This window comes from Aethalodelphis obliquidens, unplaced genomic scaffold (genome assembly GCF_003676395.1).
Source record: "Aethalodelphis obliquidens isolate GAN/ISIS:26980383/991018 unplaced genomic scaffold, ASM367639v1 scaffold8, whole genome shotgun sequence".
Classification (NCBI taxonomy): domain Eukaryota; kingdom Metazoa; phylum Chordata; class Mammalia; order Artiodactyla; family Delphinidae; genus Aethalodelphis; species Aethalodelphis obliquidens.
Window position 1 is genome coordinate 54,197,384 of NW_020837952.1, and position 16,628 is coordinate 54,214,011.

General features: G+C 53.6%; 1 protein-coding gene across 6 annotated transcripts in view; it reads left to right on the forward strand.

Moving 5' to 3' along the window:
• The first annotated feature begins 1,963 nt into the window (after window positions 1–1,963).
• Window positions 1,964–16,628, forward strand: part of CYTH4 (cytohesin 4) — a 30,677-nt gene continuing 16,012 nt past the window's right edge. For 2 of the 6 annotated variants that reach the window (XM_027107558.1, XM_027107556.1), the window contains exons 1-5: window positions 2,048–2,081; window positions 9,994–10,081; window positions 10,777–10,859; window positions 12,801–12,865; window positions 15,622–15,740. In XM_027107558.1, coding sequence (XP_026963359.1) covers window positions 2,063–2,081; window positions 9,994–10,081; window positions 10,777–10,859; window positions 12,801–12,865; window positions 15,622–15,740 — 374 coding nt within the window. In that variant the 5' untranslated portion in view covers window positions 2,048–2,062. Of the gene's footprint in view, window positions 2,082–9,993; window positions 10,082–10,195; window positions 10,218–10,776; window positions 10,860–12,800; window positions 12,866–14,067; window positions 14,135–15,621; window positions 15,741–16,628 lie in introns of those variants that run through there. The other 4 variants (XM_027107557.1, XM_027107562.1, XM_027107559.1 and 1 more) reach the window with 4 other exon arrangements.

The following is a 16,628-nucleotide window of genomic DNA, read 5'->3' on the forward strand; positions in this document are numbered from 1 at the left end:
ACGAGTTCATTTGCATCATTTTTTTTTTGGTTCCACCTATAAGTGATATCATATGATACTTTCTTTGTCTGACTCCACTTAGTATGATAATCTCTAGATCCATCCGTGTTATTTCATTTCTTTTTTTATGGCTGAGTACTATTCTATTGTGTGTGCATGTGCGTGTGTGTGTGTGTGTGTGTGTGTATCACATCTTCTTTATCCATTCATCTGTCGATGGACACTTAGGTTGCTTCCCTGTCTTGACTATTGTAAATAGTGCAAGCAGTCCTTTTAAAGACTAATGGTCTCAGACCCACTGTTAACACTTTTCTGCACAGGGAATGACACCTTTCTCTCCATTTCTCTTTTTGAAGTGACCCAGGAAATGGTTTTTTTGTGCCTGAGGCCCTGATGTGTTGAGAAAATTCTAGTTTACCATGAAGATAATGTCAGCAAGTTTCCTAGGAAATAACCTTGAGCTAGGCAAGAACTGGAAGACAGTGGGTGCTGGCGTGGGGGCAGGTTTGAAGAGCCTGAGAGCTCTAGACCAGCAGTGAGTAGGCCCAGCTGCTGGCCCTCAGCCGGCTCCTCACTCAAGTTCCAACTTGGTCAAGCGTGTCCCCGAAAGGAGCCTCAGTTTTCTCTTCTCCATGTGTCTCCATCCTCAGCAGGCCACCCGGGGCAGCTGGGCCACAAGTTTTCTTAAGGCCTCGCCTGGAAAGTCATGTAACATTTACTTCTATCACATTCTAGTGGTCAAAGAAAGACAACAGCCCAGTCCAGATTCAAGGGGAAGAGAAATAGACACCACCTCTTGATAGGAAGAGTGGCAGCGTCACAGTGCAAAGGGGTGTGGAGACAGGAAGTGGTGGAAATTGTAGCCAACTTTTGCATCAACCACACCATCTCCCCTGTGTGCCCTTCATTCATTCATTCATTCATTCATCCATTCATTCATTGCACGCTTGAACACTCCCTAGGTTCCCAGCATTTACCAGACATGGGACACAGAGGTGACCTTGTCCTCATGGGGCCTCGAGACTGGTGGGGAAACAGATGAATAAACCGACATGTGCCACAAAGTTACAAGGAATGAGCATTTACTTTATAGATCTTTCTTTACACCGTACCTTTTTCCATAAAGAATGGAATCAGCCTGCCAAAAAGAGGCACAAGCAATAAAATTATGAATTTTAACCCCCAAAGAAAATTTAAACCGAAAGGGTAAAGAAGATAGTGTTTATTGAATAGCCAAGCATCTTACACACATTATCTCCCTCCATCTTTTCCATAACCCTGAGGTGAGGATTATTATTCCCCTTTCGTAGTTAAGCAAACTGAGACTCATGGCAGATAAGTGACTCACCCAAGTTCACACAGGTCCTGAGTGGCAGAGCTGAATCACACTGCTGAGTCTGGCCTTAAAGTCTGTATGCTACAACAGAACAGCTGTAAAAGAGCTTCAGATTTGACTGAGCTTCCTAGCAGCCTGAGGGAAAAGGGAAACTGAACATAATGCCCGACTGACCACTAGGCAGGAAAAAGCCAGGCATTTCATTGAGGGGAAGCAAAGCCCTTCCTAGCACTCAATTAATTTTTCTTTGCTCAAGGGAGAGTTGATGAAGGAGAGCTTGTGGGGTGGAATTGATTGGGCTCAGCTTGGACAGTCCAAGTTGAATGATCCTTCAGCTTATATGCAGGGAGGTTCTGTCCTCCAGTAATCATCTTCCTCTGGGGTGTGTGTGTGTGTGTGTGTGTATCTGTGTGTTTGTGTTTTTTTCTCTGTGTCACCATCTTTCTCTTTTTATCCCTCTCTGTCTCTTTTGCCTCTGTCCCTCCCTTGCCCACACCCAAAATGCAGAGTCCCCGCTACCCAAAACTCTGCTGGTTTTTAGGAAGTGCTGTGACATCAAGAGACTACGCACCAGACCCCAGCAGGACAGGACTTCCTCCCCACACTGTGCTGGGCGGGGCAAACGGGAAGGGGCCTGCTGTCGCTGAGATGACGCATCCCTGCCTGAGCAGCAGCTGGGTCAGTGGGCCACAGGAGCACAGGCCACCTTTCCCCGGGGGCTTCAGAATGGACTTGTGCCACCCAGGTAAGCACCTGGGCCGACCTGTCAGTTTCCTGTTCTGTAGAACGGGGATAACGGTGCCTGCCTCGCAGGAATCGGTGTGTAAATAGATATAACACAGACGGGACTTGCAGAAGCAGGCAACAGATATTTATGAGCTCAGGCTAGGTGCCAAGCTGTGTAGCATATGCTGGGAGTCCCGCGAACAAAGCAGGCATGGCCCCTGCCCTCATGAGCTTACGCTCTAGACGGGGAGACAGACAGTAAATATATGAATGTACTATGTCAGGTGGTGACGAGCAGAATGAAGACCAGTAAAGTGAGATAAGGAAGATGGGTGGCTGGAAGTCCTCAAGAGGAGACTCCATTTGAGCAGAGACTTGTAGGCGGGAAGGGAGTGATCCATGTGGGTTTCTGGGGAAAGAATATTCCAGGCAAAGGAACAGCCAGTGCAAAGGCCCTGAGGTGGGACTGAGAAAGGTTGTTTGTGTTGAAGATGATGATGTCTGCGAGAATGATAACTGTCTGGGTGGCACAAGGGCCCTGCAGCCCGTTTGGCCTCTGGTGGGTGACAGTGGCCTTTGGGGAGGCTAAGGGCACCGCTTTTGCCAGTGGAGCGGCCAGCAGGGGACCATGGCTGAGACCCTACCTGGTAAGCAGGAGAGGAGGCTGTCAGTTGGTACAGGAAGAGGACAGGACTGTGTTGTGCTGTGTTTCTGTGAGGCCGAGAGGAGAGCGGCCAAGTCTCTGCGCCCTGCATCTCAGAATGTTCCAACATGGCCTGGAACTCCAGAAGACAAGGGTTGCCAGGAGCTATCCAGTTCCCCAGGTCCAGATGACGTGAACCCTGTTAGCCACAGACCCCTTTCTTCAAACAAAACCTAAAACAAAGCAGTCTGAGCCCACACACTGGGCCTCCCCTCGCCCCAAGTGTTCTGGGGAACACAGAGAACCACTGACCCATTTCAACAGCCCCCATTTTCAGCTGGAACAAAGGAGACCAGGAGAGGGACAGTCTTGCTGAGGCAGGATGACTCCCCACCTCCAAGCTCCCTGTCCAGTGCTCTCTCCCCGAACCCCATGCCCCTCCTGGGGGCTTTTGGGGGCGGGTGGCTCGCGGACTGTACGGCTCGGTGAACACATCTTAGGGGCAAGTAGGGACGCAAGCGGAGACCCAGGAGGAACAGTGCCTGGCTCAAGGTCACTCAGCAGATACGGGGGTGACAAGAAACAGTGAAGTAATCCCCCCCACACTGCCTGTCTTTCCACCGTTATTCTTGGGGTCTTCGTGTACAGAAGTCCTTAGGGTGGTTGCACCCATAATGCAAAGAGGAAACTGAGGCTCACAGAGGTGAACTGGAGGAGAGGACGGAATTGCCCAAAGTCGGGCGGCCAATTAGTGGCAGAATAAGGACAAGATCTGAGAAGAGCGAGAGCCCCAGCTGAGCCTGGGCTGTCAGGGAGGGGAGGGGCGAGGCCTCCCAGGGAGGCCAAGAGGTGAGTCACTGCTTTGCTTCAGGCTGGTCCTGGGACGACAGGGATTGAATGGAGTCACTGCAGGCAGTCTCTTGGGAGATGTGAGGACTGCACTGATCAGTTCATCTACTCATTCATTCATTCATTCATTCAATAAGTAGTCCTGTGGTGTGCAGGTCCTGGGCTGTGCAATGCTAGAGACAGCAATGACCCAGCCACAAGCCCAGTCCTGAGGGAGCTGCTGGCTCGGGAATGGGGGGGAGGGGGAGAAAACCCTATAGGAGAGTGACCCAGGGCAGATGTGCAAATGGGCACAGACCTGCAGCCTGGAAGAGAGCGACTCTCTCTACCCGGGGCAAGGGAGATCTGGGAAGACTTCCTGGAGGAAGTGGAGGGAGGGAAGGTCATTTCTCTGCTACCCAGACTGGGTCTTACTCGGAGCTCCTTCACAGCCCGGTGACTTGCCCTCTCTGAGCTCCGATTTGTCACCTCTAAGTGGACACCATCATCCTGGCCTCACCCCGGGGAAGTGGGGAAAGAACAAGGATTTGGAGTCAGCCCGACCTGGCTCAGATCTCAGCTGTGCACCAACCTGCCAGTGGTCATGATGGGCCTCTTCCTTCTGTGGGTTTCAGTTTCCCTGCTCATACAATGGACAGGATGGTGGCAAAGGGGCTGCCTGCCCTCCTCCAGCTGTGGGTGTCTGACACCCAGAAGCAGGTCCCCTCCCCCTAGGTCTGCTGAAAAGCTGAGAGGTCCAGGCAACAAAGCCCCAATGTGACCAAAGACAGCCGCGGGGCTGGTGCAGCAAGACTGCAGATTAAAAATAGAGGCAGATGGGTTGGGGGAGGAAGCCACACGATCTGATGCGCCTGCAGGCCCTCTGGGGCTGGGGCGGGGTGCAGCTCTGCTAGCCGCCCCCCATCTCAGACCCCCTCGCACCCAGACTCTGAGAAGCCTCCGCCTTTAGGGCCCCAGGATCGCACCCTCCTCCTGCCCTGGAAAGGGGAAGCGGGGCCAGCTGTCCTGGAAGCCAGGCTGCGAGCAGATTTCTAAAAATATGATGGGAAAGAGGAAGGACAAAGGGGAAGTAGAGAGGAGCCGGGGAGATGGCCGGGACGGCACCTGGGCACACTCAGCTGGCCTGGGCACGGGGTGCGGAGGGCAGCCCAGCCACGGGGCGTATGGGTCGGTGTCCAAGGGCAGCCTTCACGAGGTGTGGGAAGCACAGCGCGGTGAGGAGTAAACAGAGCTCATGGTGGTGGCAGTGGTTACCATCATTGTAATATCTTTGTGTTTTTTATCATTAGTGTCACTATTATTATCATTAAAATCCATCTCCCATGAGCTGCACCAGTGCCTGAAACTCCATCATCACTAGGCTTGGAGTCAGTAGTGACCCCCCTCAGGCTGTGTCCTTGTCACCCGCCCTGCACCTCAGTGTCGTCAGCTCTGAAATGGAGAGAAATCTCCACTTTTAAACAAATAGGTGAAGGGTTGGAAGACACCCCCGCCACCATGCACCACGGGATGAGTGCCACAGGCTCGGGGCTGTCAGCACTGTTTCAGGGTTCAGATGTACTCGGCCAGCTGCCACCTGTTGGGGTCAGGACCTGACAGAAGGGGACAGTGGACTGAGAGGGTTCAGGAATGCTCCTGTCAAACCACGAAGAGCTGCATGAAAAAAAAGACAAATAACCCCTCTCTACCCTCACTCCAACCCACTCTCCCAGGACAAAGCACCTTCCCCAGCTCTACCATGTTGGCCTTGTTTTTTTTGTTTGTTTGTTTGTTGTTGTTGTTGTTGTTTGGCTGTGTTGGGTCTTCGTTTCTGTGCGAGGGCTTTCTCTAGTTGCGGCAAGCGGGGTCCACTCTTCATCGCGGTGCGCGGGCCTCTCACTATCACGGCCTCTCGTTGCAGAGCACAGGCTCCGGACGCGCAGGCTCAGCGGCCATGGCTCACGGGCCCAGCCGCTCCACGGCATGTGGGATCCTCCCAGACCAGGGCTCGAACCCGTGTCCCCTGCATCGGCAGGCAGATTCCCACCCACTGCGCCACCAGGGAAGCCCTTGGCCTTGTTTTATTTCTTACCCAAAAAGAGAAAGGGGCTCAGACTGTAGGCATCACCCAGCATCTTGTCTTCATTCTCCTTGGTGCTCAGCCACGGTCAACATTTCTGTGTCAGAATATCCAAGCTTAGCGTCTTGATGGGGTTTTGATGATTTGCGCAGAGATACCTGGCTTCTGAAGATCGATGTGAGGGTTGTGGCCTTGGAGGCCCAGATGAGTGTAAATCACAGCTCTGTCACCTTCCAGCTGTGTCCCCTCGGGCAGGTCACTTAACCTCTCTGAGCTTTGGGTGCCTCATCTATAGAATGAGATTTAGAAATACCTTCCTCCAGAGCTGTGGTCAGGATCAAACCAGATAGTGGATGGCAAGAGCCTGGAGCCCCCAGGGCCTGAAGCACAGAAGGTGCTCACCCAGCATGCCTTTCCTTAGCCAACAGCTTGGCTTGTTTAGGAAGCAAGATCCCAGAAATGCTGCGGGGATGGGAAGGAGGTGACGGAGGGGGGGTGCCCAGACGGAGCACAGGAGGGCCCCTGAGAGGAGATGGAGACAATGAGTAGGAGCCGCTAGGCAGAGAGGAGAAGGAAGGGCGTTCCAGACAAGGGGGAACAGCATGTGCGAAGGCCCGTGGAGGGAGAGAGCGCACTGGAACACGTGAAGGGCAGCCAGGAGGCCTCAAGCCTGGGGCAGGGGTGGGCCCAATGTGAGATGAGGGTGGGGCACCAGCAGGCCTGATGGACCCGGTAAGATCTGGGGGCTTTATCCCCAGGACAATGGGAAGCCATGGGAGGGGCAGAGTGGAGGCAGGGAGACTTCGGGAGGCCCTCAGTCATCCAGACAGCAGAGTCCAGGGTTGTGGGGAGGGTGGAGGCCATGGAAACAGAAAGAAGGTGGACAGGGCTTGGTGATGGACACAAGGATGAGAGAGGGGGTGTGTGTCAAGGTGCCTCCTGGGGTTCTGGCTGGGGTATCTGGGGGGCCATTCCCAGAGCTTGAGAACTCAGGAAGAAGGCCAGGTTGATGGGAAATTCTAGCAGTTCTGTTTCAGTCACAGTGACAAATGAGCGTTGGTCAGGACACAGGGGGATGGAGGGGTTTGAAGCTCGGGGAAGGGGTTGGAGCTGAGGGTATGTGTGTGATTCCTTGGCCCAGGAGGGGAGAGGGGGATTCATGAGACCCCACGGGGAGAGGGGAGAAGTCGGCCTGGGACCCAGCCATGGGATCCACATTGGGGATTATCAATAGAAACACGGAATTCCCACCCAGCTTCTCTCCAACAAGCACCCTGTCTGGAATCCATGTGGCCTCCAGCAGCAGGTGTGCCCTGGGCCAGAAACAGGCCTTCAGGACACAAGCCCCAGCCAACAGGAAAACAACGAAAAGCAAACAAAACACAAAAGTCTGGTCTTTCACCCCAAAGTCAACTAGAGGTGATTGGGTTCTTCCACTATGGAACTCAGCCTCCCTTCACTCCTGACAGAGGAGTTCTGGGTCCCAGCCTCTAACGCTGCCTCCCTTGCTATGGCCCTGCTCCTGTCTCCGTGAGGGTGGCCCCTCACTCCTTCTGTCCCTGCATGTCCCCAAAAGCATGCAGAACCCACCTCTCCTGGGATGGAGGCTTAGGCGTTGGCAAACTAATGTTTTGATCCCAGCACTGCCAGTTCTTGGCTATGTGACCCAGGGCAAGTCACTTCGTCTCTCTGACCTCAGTGTCTTAAACTGAGAAAGATCCACTTGAAAGAGTTGTGAAGATTAAATGACGTGATTTACATGGAGCTGCTGCCATAGGTGTGTGTGAATTTACAGGTTGATGAGACTCTTGCTTTGTCCCCTGGTGTGAGTGCCACCTCCCCTCACCCCCCAGGAAACCAGGATCTCTAGACCTCATAGTTACAGGGACAGAAAGGAAAACTCCCAAGTGGGTCACTAGAAGGATGGTAGCGCTCCTATTCCTTCCTGGTTCCTGAATCCCAGGAGATTACCTCTTGGGGAAAGAGCACCATCTAATGGTCATTGATTTAGGGTGTAGAGTTCATCTTGGAGGAGGAGGACGCATCCTAACAGGACATCATTTCCAAGCTGACACCTCAGCAGCACCTCCATAACGGCTCCATCGTTCCATCAGGCCAGCATCCTCTGGTGGTGAAATGTGTAAGAGGACCGTTGCATCCCATGGCCACATGCTCCTCCCACACCTCCTTTACTGTAAAGAGGGTCGTCCTTTAGTCTGATGTGTTGCAGTGTTCTGGGTCAGCAGATCAAGCCCTTGGACAGCGGTGCTGGCCAAGACTCTGTGGGCAGGAAAGGCCACCATATCCAGACCAAGGGATCCACTGTAATCGGTTTGCCACCAAGTTGCTGTTTGGTCTTCTCAAGAAACAATGGGTCTCTGTTGCTGGCAGGTCTGACATTCAGCAGTGGTGGTAGCTTGGAGAGCCTGGGTGAGTGGGTCCACGCAGAGCCTCCACAGAGGCCACATTCATTCGTGTACCGTTGTACCAGCACTGGGCTAGCCAGTCAGAGACTCGCTGATGTCAACTGGCTGAGTCATTCTATCCGCCTGGTGATTTAGTGCCTCTCCTGTGGTGGCTGCTTCCTGGGAAACATTAGGGTGTTTTACAAAAATCTTCATACCCTGTGCCCACTCCCATAGGGCCACCCACTTGACTCTTCCCCGGAACCTCTCTGTTCCCAAACTTCCTTCTTTCCTTCCTTCTGACCGAGAAGTCAAGGCATCTTCTACTGCCCATGAATGCATGTATATTCTTACTTCATGCCGCTTCTCTTTCCACATGAAATAGACCAGGTACCCTACCCAAAGCTCTGCTCACTGGGAGGACTTCTCACCACTCTCTCTTGAACACCTTGAGCAGGTCTGTAGTTCAATAGCTGTCCAGTTTTACTTGTACACAAACACTGAGTCACCCATCCTGGAACCGAGTTCAAGCATTTTTCTCCTTTGTCATGAGGTCACAAGGGACCCATCCATAAAGACATAGTATGAGCTGAGGGACCTGGTACAACAGAATGACAACAAGTGGATGACATGAGGGTCTGGGTCACCTGTCCCTGGGGCTTCCTGGAGCCTTCTGTCTCTGCTCACACCTGTTCCTGGGTGAACCGCTTACAAAGGGTTGCTGTTGGGCTCACTTGACTTTATGACTTGGTGGGTCAGACCCATCTTGGCTGCTTGACAGGGGAATCATTACCATTTACACTTGCCACAGTGTTGCAGGAGCCTTCCTTCTGGGGGCCTGGCCTCTCCTTCAGTCAGTAGGGCCTGGAATCTAAAACCTGCTCAGGTCCACAAACCAGGCAAGGGCTCTTGGCTTTTCATGTAGTGACTGCCCTTTGGGAGGGGCGTATCCTTGGGCAAGGCAGCTCCATTTGGGCTGAGGTAAGTTCCTGAGGAGGGACTCAGCTGTGAGTCATCAGGAGGCTACAAGCACACACACACACACACACACACACACACACACACACATGCGCACAGCAGCTGAGGGAGTGGGTGCCTTGGTCCTGAGGGGGAGAACTGGGTGACACAACATGGCTCCCATTATACGTGTGTTGTACCCTTCCCGTATGTCAGATCCTCACTGAGTGTTTGACAAAATTCAGATTTTTTTAATCCTGACCACCGCCGTCTAGGTTATGGTTCATGCTTCAGAGACAAGGACACTGGATAAGTTGAGTTTCAGGTGTGGCGGATGTAACAAAAAGACTCAGAATAGCAGTGACTGAGACATTCTCAAAACTTATTTCTCTCTCATTGAAAAGTCCAAGTGGGTAGCTGGTGGAGGTGAACGTGATGACTCTTCTCCACATGGCTGCCCAGGGCCCAGCCTCCTTCTAGCTTGGTGCTCTGCCACCTCAGTACCCAGCTAACATCTCAAAGTCCAAGATGACTGCTCAGTCAACAGGAGGGGAAGTAGGGAAAGGGACCTCTTGATATTCTCTGCTTTTATTTGGAAGAGATCATATCTGTCCTTGCAAAACCTTTAAGAAATGTGGCCAGGCGCTTCCCAAAGCTAGGACTTGAGAGTCGAGAGGATGTGGATGGGCAGACAGGAAAAGGCATCACAGGGTGGAGGAGCTGTAGAGGCAAAGGTGGAGAAGTAAGACTGAGAGTTAGACCATTTTGGGGGCAGTGAGGAGCAGGCAGGCTGGACTGGCAGGCTCTTGTTGAGAATGGTGGGGAATAAGCCTGGCTGGATGAGGACTTTTCCCCCTATGGAATAAGGAATCCATGGAGATTTTGACCAGGAGAGTGTTATGGATGGGACAGGAAGGGGGGTGGGGGTAGAGGTAGGTCAGCTGACCCAGGTGGGGGAATGGTCATAGCACATTGCCAGAACATTGGCACACCTGTGTCTCCTTTAATTCATTTCCAGGTGACGGGGAAAGAACTCAGACTTTGTCGTCATCCCAACCCAAGTCCCAACCTGGCTCAACAACTTGTGTCTTTGTGACCCTGGCCAGGTCACCTCACTTCTCTGAGCCTGAGTGTCTGGGGCAGGCACTGTGAAATGTCCCCCCAAATTCAGTTTCCCCATCTTACGTAGTAAGGGTATCAGGACCACCCTATTAAAGGCTCATTACCCAGCCTCCCTTGAAGGTAGCTGTAACCGTGTGGCTACATCTGGCCAATGGGATGTGAGGCAAAATGATCACCACTTCCCGGTCATACAAACAAATGAATAAATGACAGATGCGTGATCCAGTGAAGAAGTAGAGTTGCAGCAGAGGATGAATGCCTTCAGCAAGTATTGCACTGAGCTCCTGCTCTGTGTCAGGCTCTTTCTAGGGGCTGAGGATACAGCAGTGAGCAAAATTGTTGAAGTGCCTATTCTCATGGGGCTGAGTGGAATGAGTAGAACACAAAAGATGCAAGTAAACAAGATGGCTTAGGGGGTCTGTACCCAGAGGGGCAGAAGAGACATAAAGCTGGTAGGAGGGGAGTGTGGGGAGGGACTGCTTTAGACAGGGCAGTCAGGGAAGGCTTCTTGGAGGAGGTGACATCTGAGCCAAGGCCTGGATGAAGAGGGCAAGCAAGTCATGTGTTTCTAGAAGGAAGAGGGCCCTGGGGAAGTGAGAGCTAGCTGGGGTGGCTGGAGCCGAGTGATGGAGGGGAGGGCGGGGAATGAGCCAGGGACCACCAGTTCTTCTCTCTCCAGACCCAGGGGAGCTGAGCAGCGGGGAGGCCGAGGAACTGCAGCGGATCAAATGGCATCGGAAGCAGCTTCTGGAGGACATCCAGGTGTGCTCACACTCACGCTCACAAACACACAGGCTCTTGTCCACCCACATGTTCGTGCTGACACACCCTCAAACCACACATACCCACAAGCAAGCAGTCATACATGTTCGCACACCTCCTGACCCAGCCTGGGCCAAGAGCGGGGCCAGATTCCAGCCCACAGGTAGCCTCAGCCCCAGCCCCCAGGAGTGGGGAGAACAGAATTCCCAGGGGAGTCCCCACTCCTGGGTTCAGCTGCTGGGCTCAGAGAGAGCCAGGAGAGCAGGGGAGAGAAAGGGAACCATCAGTTCAGCACCTACTATGAGCAGAGCCCCACCTGTATGGCCTCAGTCTGGCCTCATCTCCAACCCGGACCTCAGATTCATCCCCCCGAAAATGTAGACCATTTGGTCAAGATAATACCATTATCTGCCCAGCACTTGTCAGTTCACCAGTTTCTCAGACATTAGCTCATCTGATTCTCAGCAACCTTCTGAAACAGGCCCCGCTTCTGCTCCTGGAATGTGCCACCATGCTCGGTCCTGCCCCCGGACCTTTGCACTCACAGTCCCCTCTGCCTGACACTCTCCTAATCCCTCCTCATGGCTCCTTCTTCTCCTGGTTCATTCTCAGCCCAAATGCCTCGCCTCCTAGGGGTCGCCCTGTCCACTCTGGCTGTAGTTGGTGGGACCCCACTTCCCATCCCAACACGTGTACACCTAAGATTCCAGAGAAAGACGAAGGCACAAGATAACTCCCTCAGCAAGTACTTACCATGTGCCAGGCTCTTTCTAGACCATTACTCTGATCATCTTCTGCATGGTCCTTTCATTTGTCCCATGATCCAAAGTCCAGTGGGGTGAGCTCCATGTAAGGAGAGCCTGGGTCTGTTTCCCACCACTATATCCCGAGTCCAATAGTCAGAGCATAGTAGGTACTCAGTAAATACTTACGAGTGAACCTTCATTTTATTTGTGGGGAAGCCACTCAGTGACTTGGCCAAGTTCACATGGACAGGAGCTGACTGGGCTCAGAACGAGGCTCCAGGCCCCATGCTGCTCCTGGGCCGCAGGACAAAGCCCTATTAGGACCACCCCCATCCCAGAGATCTTCAGGGAGGCGAGGGAAGGCAGGGGTGCCTTTGGGGGCTCTTGCTGCTGCCACTGAGTTAGGGAGTCTCCTCTGCCACTGGGCACCTCCCGCCAGGTCAAGATGGAAGAAGCTTGGGGGTGTCAGGGAAAGCAGAGGCTTGGAGTCAGATGCTGGACATGTCCCTTCGCCTCTCTGGGCCTCCGTGTCCTCTTCTGTAAATTTCACTGGAATTGCAAAGTCCCTGAGAAGAGGTCCTGTGCCGTCTTGTACCCTGTTGACCCATAGCTCCTGGCTCGTAGTGCCCACAGAGTCTAGGGAGCGGGACAGGGTAAACGGATGGAGGGAGGGAAACCAGAGAGGAGGTGGGGCCTGATCACTGGGTGAGAGTGGGTACCTCCTGCCTGGCCAGGCAGTAAGGAGCCATGGATGGAGTCTGAGTGGAAAAAGGGCCAGCACCAAGCGGTGCTTCAGAAAGATGGCAGCTGGGCGGAGGAGGGCTTGCCGGGAAGCTTTGGCTCAAGGCTAGGACACTTTTCAGCTGCAGAGGTGAGAGATGGGAAGACCAGAAATAGAGTGGGGGAAAGGCTAGGGACTGGGGACTCCCTCACGCCACGAGAGGAGCCCCGGGAGAACTAGGGATAAACAGAGGCAAGAAGTTTGACTTGGGATTTTGAGGATGTGAGATATTCGGGAAAGGGATCCACCAGGGGGAGGGTCCCCTAGTGGCAGCTCAGGACAGAGGTTTGGGAATCACGCCTGGAAGTGGGAATGGCTGTGTTTGGGGGGAGGGGGGGTCGTGAAGCCCTTTCTGTCCCAGGCTCCGCCCCCTGACTCTACCTCCCCACCCTCCCCCCGCCCGCCACCCCACAGAAGCTGAAGGACGAGATCGAAGATGTGTTTGCTCAAATCGACTGCTTCGAGACAGCAGAGGAGAGGTGAGGGGCCCGGCAGGGGACCCTGGGAAGCTGCCACAGTGGCTTCCTGAGGACATCACATGCCATGAGTGAGAGTGAATGAGCCCGGGCCCTGGTGAAATCAGGGGTCGGACCCCCAGAGGGGAGGCGTAGGGGGGTGAAATAGGAACAGGGCGGCCCTGACACTCCATCCCGTGGTCTGGTCTGGTCCTTGCTTCCAGCAACCCCTCTCTTCAGCAGCAACCCCGTTCTCCCACCTCCTCCACCCAAAGTCTCTCCCAACCCACCCTGACCCAGCCCCTGACCAATCGCTGGCCAGGAGCATCCTGTGTTGGGCCAGGGAGAGGGGAATTTCAGCCCCAAGTATGAGGATAAGGAAGCCAGGGGCCTTACAGGGACAGGAGCCTGGCCTGTGGCAAGGCCGAGGCTGGTCCACCTCACTCCACCCGTAAGGTGTCATCACCCCACCCCTTCTATAGGAAGACTGCCCCTGGCTCTGTGACCTGCGGTCGGTCCTCCCCTAACTGAGCCTCAGTTTCCCCACTTGTACAATGAGAAGGTTGGTCCCTACATAATCCCCTAGGGCCCCAGGGCACTGACTCCTCCATACGGTGTCCCAGGAGATCCCCACCCTGCCCCTGCCAGCCTTCAGTTCCCTGATGCCTCTGATCTCCACCTTCCTAGCCCGGACACGTGCACGCACTCACGCCCACATACACACGTGCACTGCCCCCGTCTCCAGCCCCCAAAATGACAACAACATAACATTTACACGGCACCTAACACTAGCTATTTTCAATGCTTTAACCTTTCAACAATGCTTGGGGGGCAGGTGGTAGAGTCACCGCATGCTACAGATGAGGAAACCGAGTCCCAGAGAGATGAGTGGGATTTGCACCAGAAGCCTGGCTCCAAAGCCTGTGCTGTTACCCACAACCTCCCTGTTATCCTGCTCCCCCTCTAAGCACGGGGCCCCTCTAAATCCCCCCCAGGAGCATCTCTGGCTCCTGAGGCCACAGCTCCAGAGCTGGGCCCATTGGAAATATGGTCTTGTAGCTCAGGAAGGGGCCCAAACCCTGCATTTCTCACGTTCTCCCCGGTGATTCCAGCCCCACTTGGAGGCCCTTAGGGAATACTGGCTCTAGCTGAGGGAAGCGTCCTCGGGGATTGGAGGGGTGTCCTGGGGTCCGGGGGCGTCCAGGCTGATGTCTTCCTGTCTACAGCCGCATGGCCCAGAAAGAGAAGGAGCTGGGCATCGGGCGCAAGAAATTCAACATGGATCCCGTGAAGGTAGGCAGTGCGGGGGCCGAGTCAGGGGGCCGGGAGAGCTGCATGCTGGGGCCCTCCACGATGTCCTCTTGTTCCCCCTCAACTGACACAATTACCCACTTTACAGATGAGGAAACTGAAGCCCCGCCGGGCTCAGCATCTTATCCTGCCCCACGCCTGTTATGGCTGGGGGCTCCGCCACCCCACAGCATAGTAGCTCCGGGGCATGAGGTGGGAGCCAGGAGGATGCGATGGGGTCTGTGATGTCTGTCCCCCGCTCTGTGAGTTGGACTTCGGGCAGTGGGGCCCTTAAACTCTGGGACTCAGTCTCCAGAAGTGTCTTCCAGCCCCTCGGCTGGGGAGCCAGTCCTGAGATGCTGGCGTGGAGCCCTGAGTGCTCAGGGCTCAGCTACGCTCTAACCCCACCCCCATTGGTCTCAGAGCACCCCCAGTCCCCACCCCTCGCCCAGCCAGGTGGCCCTGGGCTCCTTTCCTGTAGGAGCCGGGACAGGAGGAAGCCACAAGTTGACACACGGAGGTGGGGTCAGGGAAGCCACGGGGTCCCTGGAAATTTACTGCTCTCGCTTAGAAGGTTGCCTCTTCCCCATCACAGGCCTCCCGTGTCCCAGTGGCACAGCAATCAACCCCTGCCCCCATCCACACGGACTACACAGACCACACACACACACACAAAAACACACACACGCGCGCGCACGCTAACTCACTTCCTACCTGATCCTGCCTGAGCGCCCCTCAGGGAGGGGCCACTGAGGGATCCCCTGGGCCATCTGCCTGTCACTCAGAGCCCTCCACAACCTGTCCCCCCTCTCCCAGCAGCCTCTTCTGCAAAAGGAATAGGGACTTGAAGGCATCATCACGGAAAACCAGACACCAACCCCTCAAACTCCTAAAATTAGATGACAGACTTCCAATGCCTGGGTCGTGGGGAGAGATGTCTGAGATATTGTCAAATCAGAAAATCGGGCGAGGCACACTCCCATTTTCACACAGAAAAGGGAGGAAAGGACCACCAGGGAAACTGTCTACCTCCGAGTGGTAGGACTGAGCAATTTCCTCTCCTTTTGACTGAGCAGTTTTTTTCTAATTTTTATACAATGGACATAGATTACTTGTAAGAAAAAATGAAACACTATGTTTAAATAATATGAATTTTAAGGGGGACAAAAGGAAGGGCTGAATCATTCAATCTTAAAATTATAAATTCATAGAATCATCGAAGCATATCCTCAAAGAGTGTCAGACTGAAGGGCACCCTGGGGAGCACCTGGCATGAACCTGGTTCATGGCAGGAACCCCATCTCTCTTTGCACGTCTCTGCTGATGGGGAACTCACCACCTTACAAAGGCAACTTCTATTAAGGAGGGAACACAACTTCCCAGAACAAGCTGTGCCAATGCTAGAATGCCAGGCCCAGGGCTCTCTCCCTCCCTCCTCCCAGGCCAGCTGCTGGGCGGGGCTGCTCACGGGCTCTGTGTACCACCTCCAGGGCATCCAGTACCTCACTGAGCACAAGCTGCTGACCCCTGATGTCCAGGATATCGCCCAGTTCTTGTACAAGGGCGAGGGCCTCAACAAGACGGCCATCGGCACCTACCTGGGGGAGAGGTAAGGAGGGCGGGGCCTTAGGGAGGTAGAGAATGAGGGTGTGCAGGTGTGCACAGGTGTGGGTGAAGGGATTGTGTGTGCAGGTAAGTAAGGGAATGAGTCATGTTAGGAAAGTCATAACTCCTGGGGTTCAGCGGCCTAACAGATCACGTCCCTCCCGACCCTGAACCAAGGGCTGCCTGCCGGCCTTCATTCCTTCCTTCACTCATTTAGAAAACAAGTAGATATTTTTAGTATCTACCGTGTACCAGACAGTGTTCCAAGCCCTGGATGTACACCAGTGAACAAGATAGACAAAACTCCTGGTCGGGGGGGAGGGCAGGGGGATTAAATTGGGAGTATGGGCTTAACAGATGCACACTACCATATATAATAGATAAACAACGAGGATTTACTGTGTAGTACAGGGAACTATATTGAATATCCGTAATAAACTATAATGGAAAAGAATTGAAAAAAAGAATACAGATATATACATACATATGTATAACCAAATCACTTTGCTGTGCACCTGAAAATAACACAGTTGTAAATCAACTATACTTCAGTTAAAAAGAAACAAACCACTGGATGTCCAGTGGTTAGGACTCGGCACTTTCACTTCCATGGGCCTGGGTTCAACCCTGGTCAGGGAACTAAGAGCCCACAAGTCACGCGGCACGGTCAAAAACAAAGACAACACAAAATCACAAAGCTCCTACACTCAAGGAGGTACATTCTAATGGGGAAGGCAGATCCCAAAATATGTAAAATACGTTAGAAAATTATAAGTTCTTTGGAATACAAGTAAAGCAGGGAAGGGAGATGAGAAAGTTCTGGGAACCATGCTTCGAAGGCTGTGGACTTTAAATAGTTGTGGACACAAAGGGTCTCACAGAGAAGGTGAAC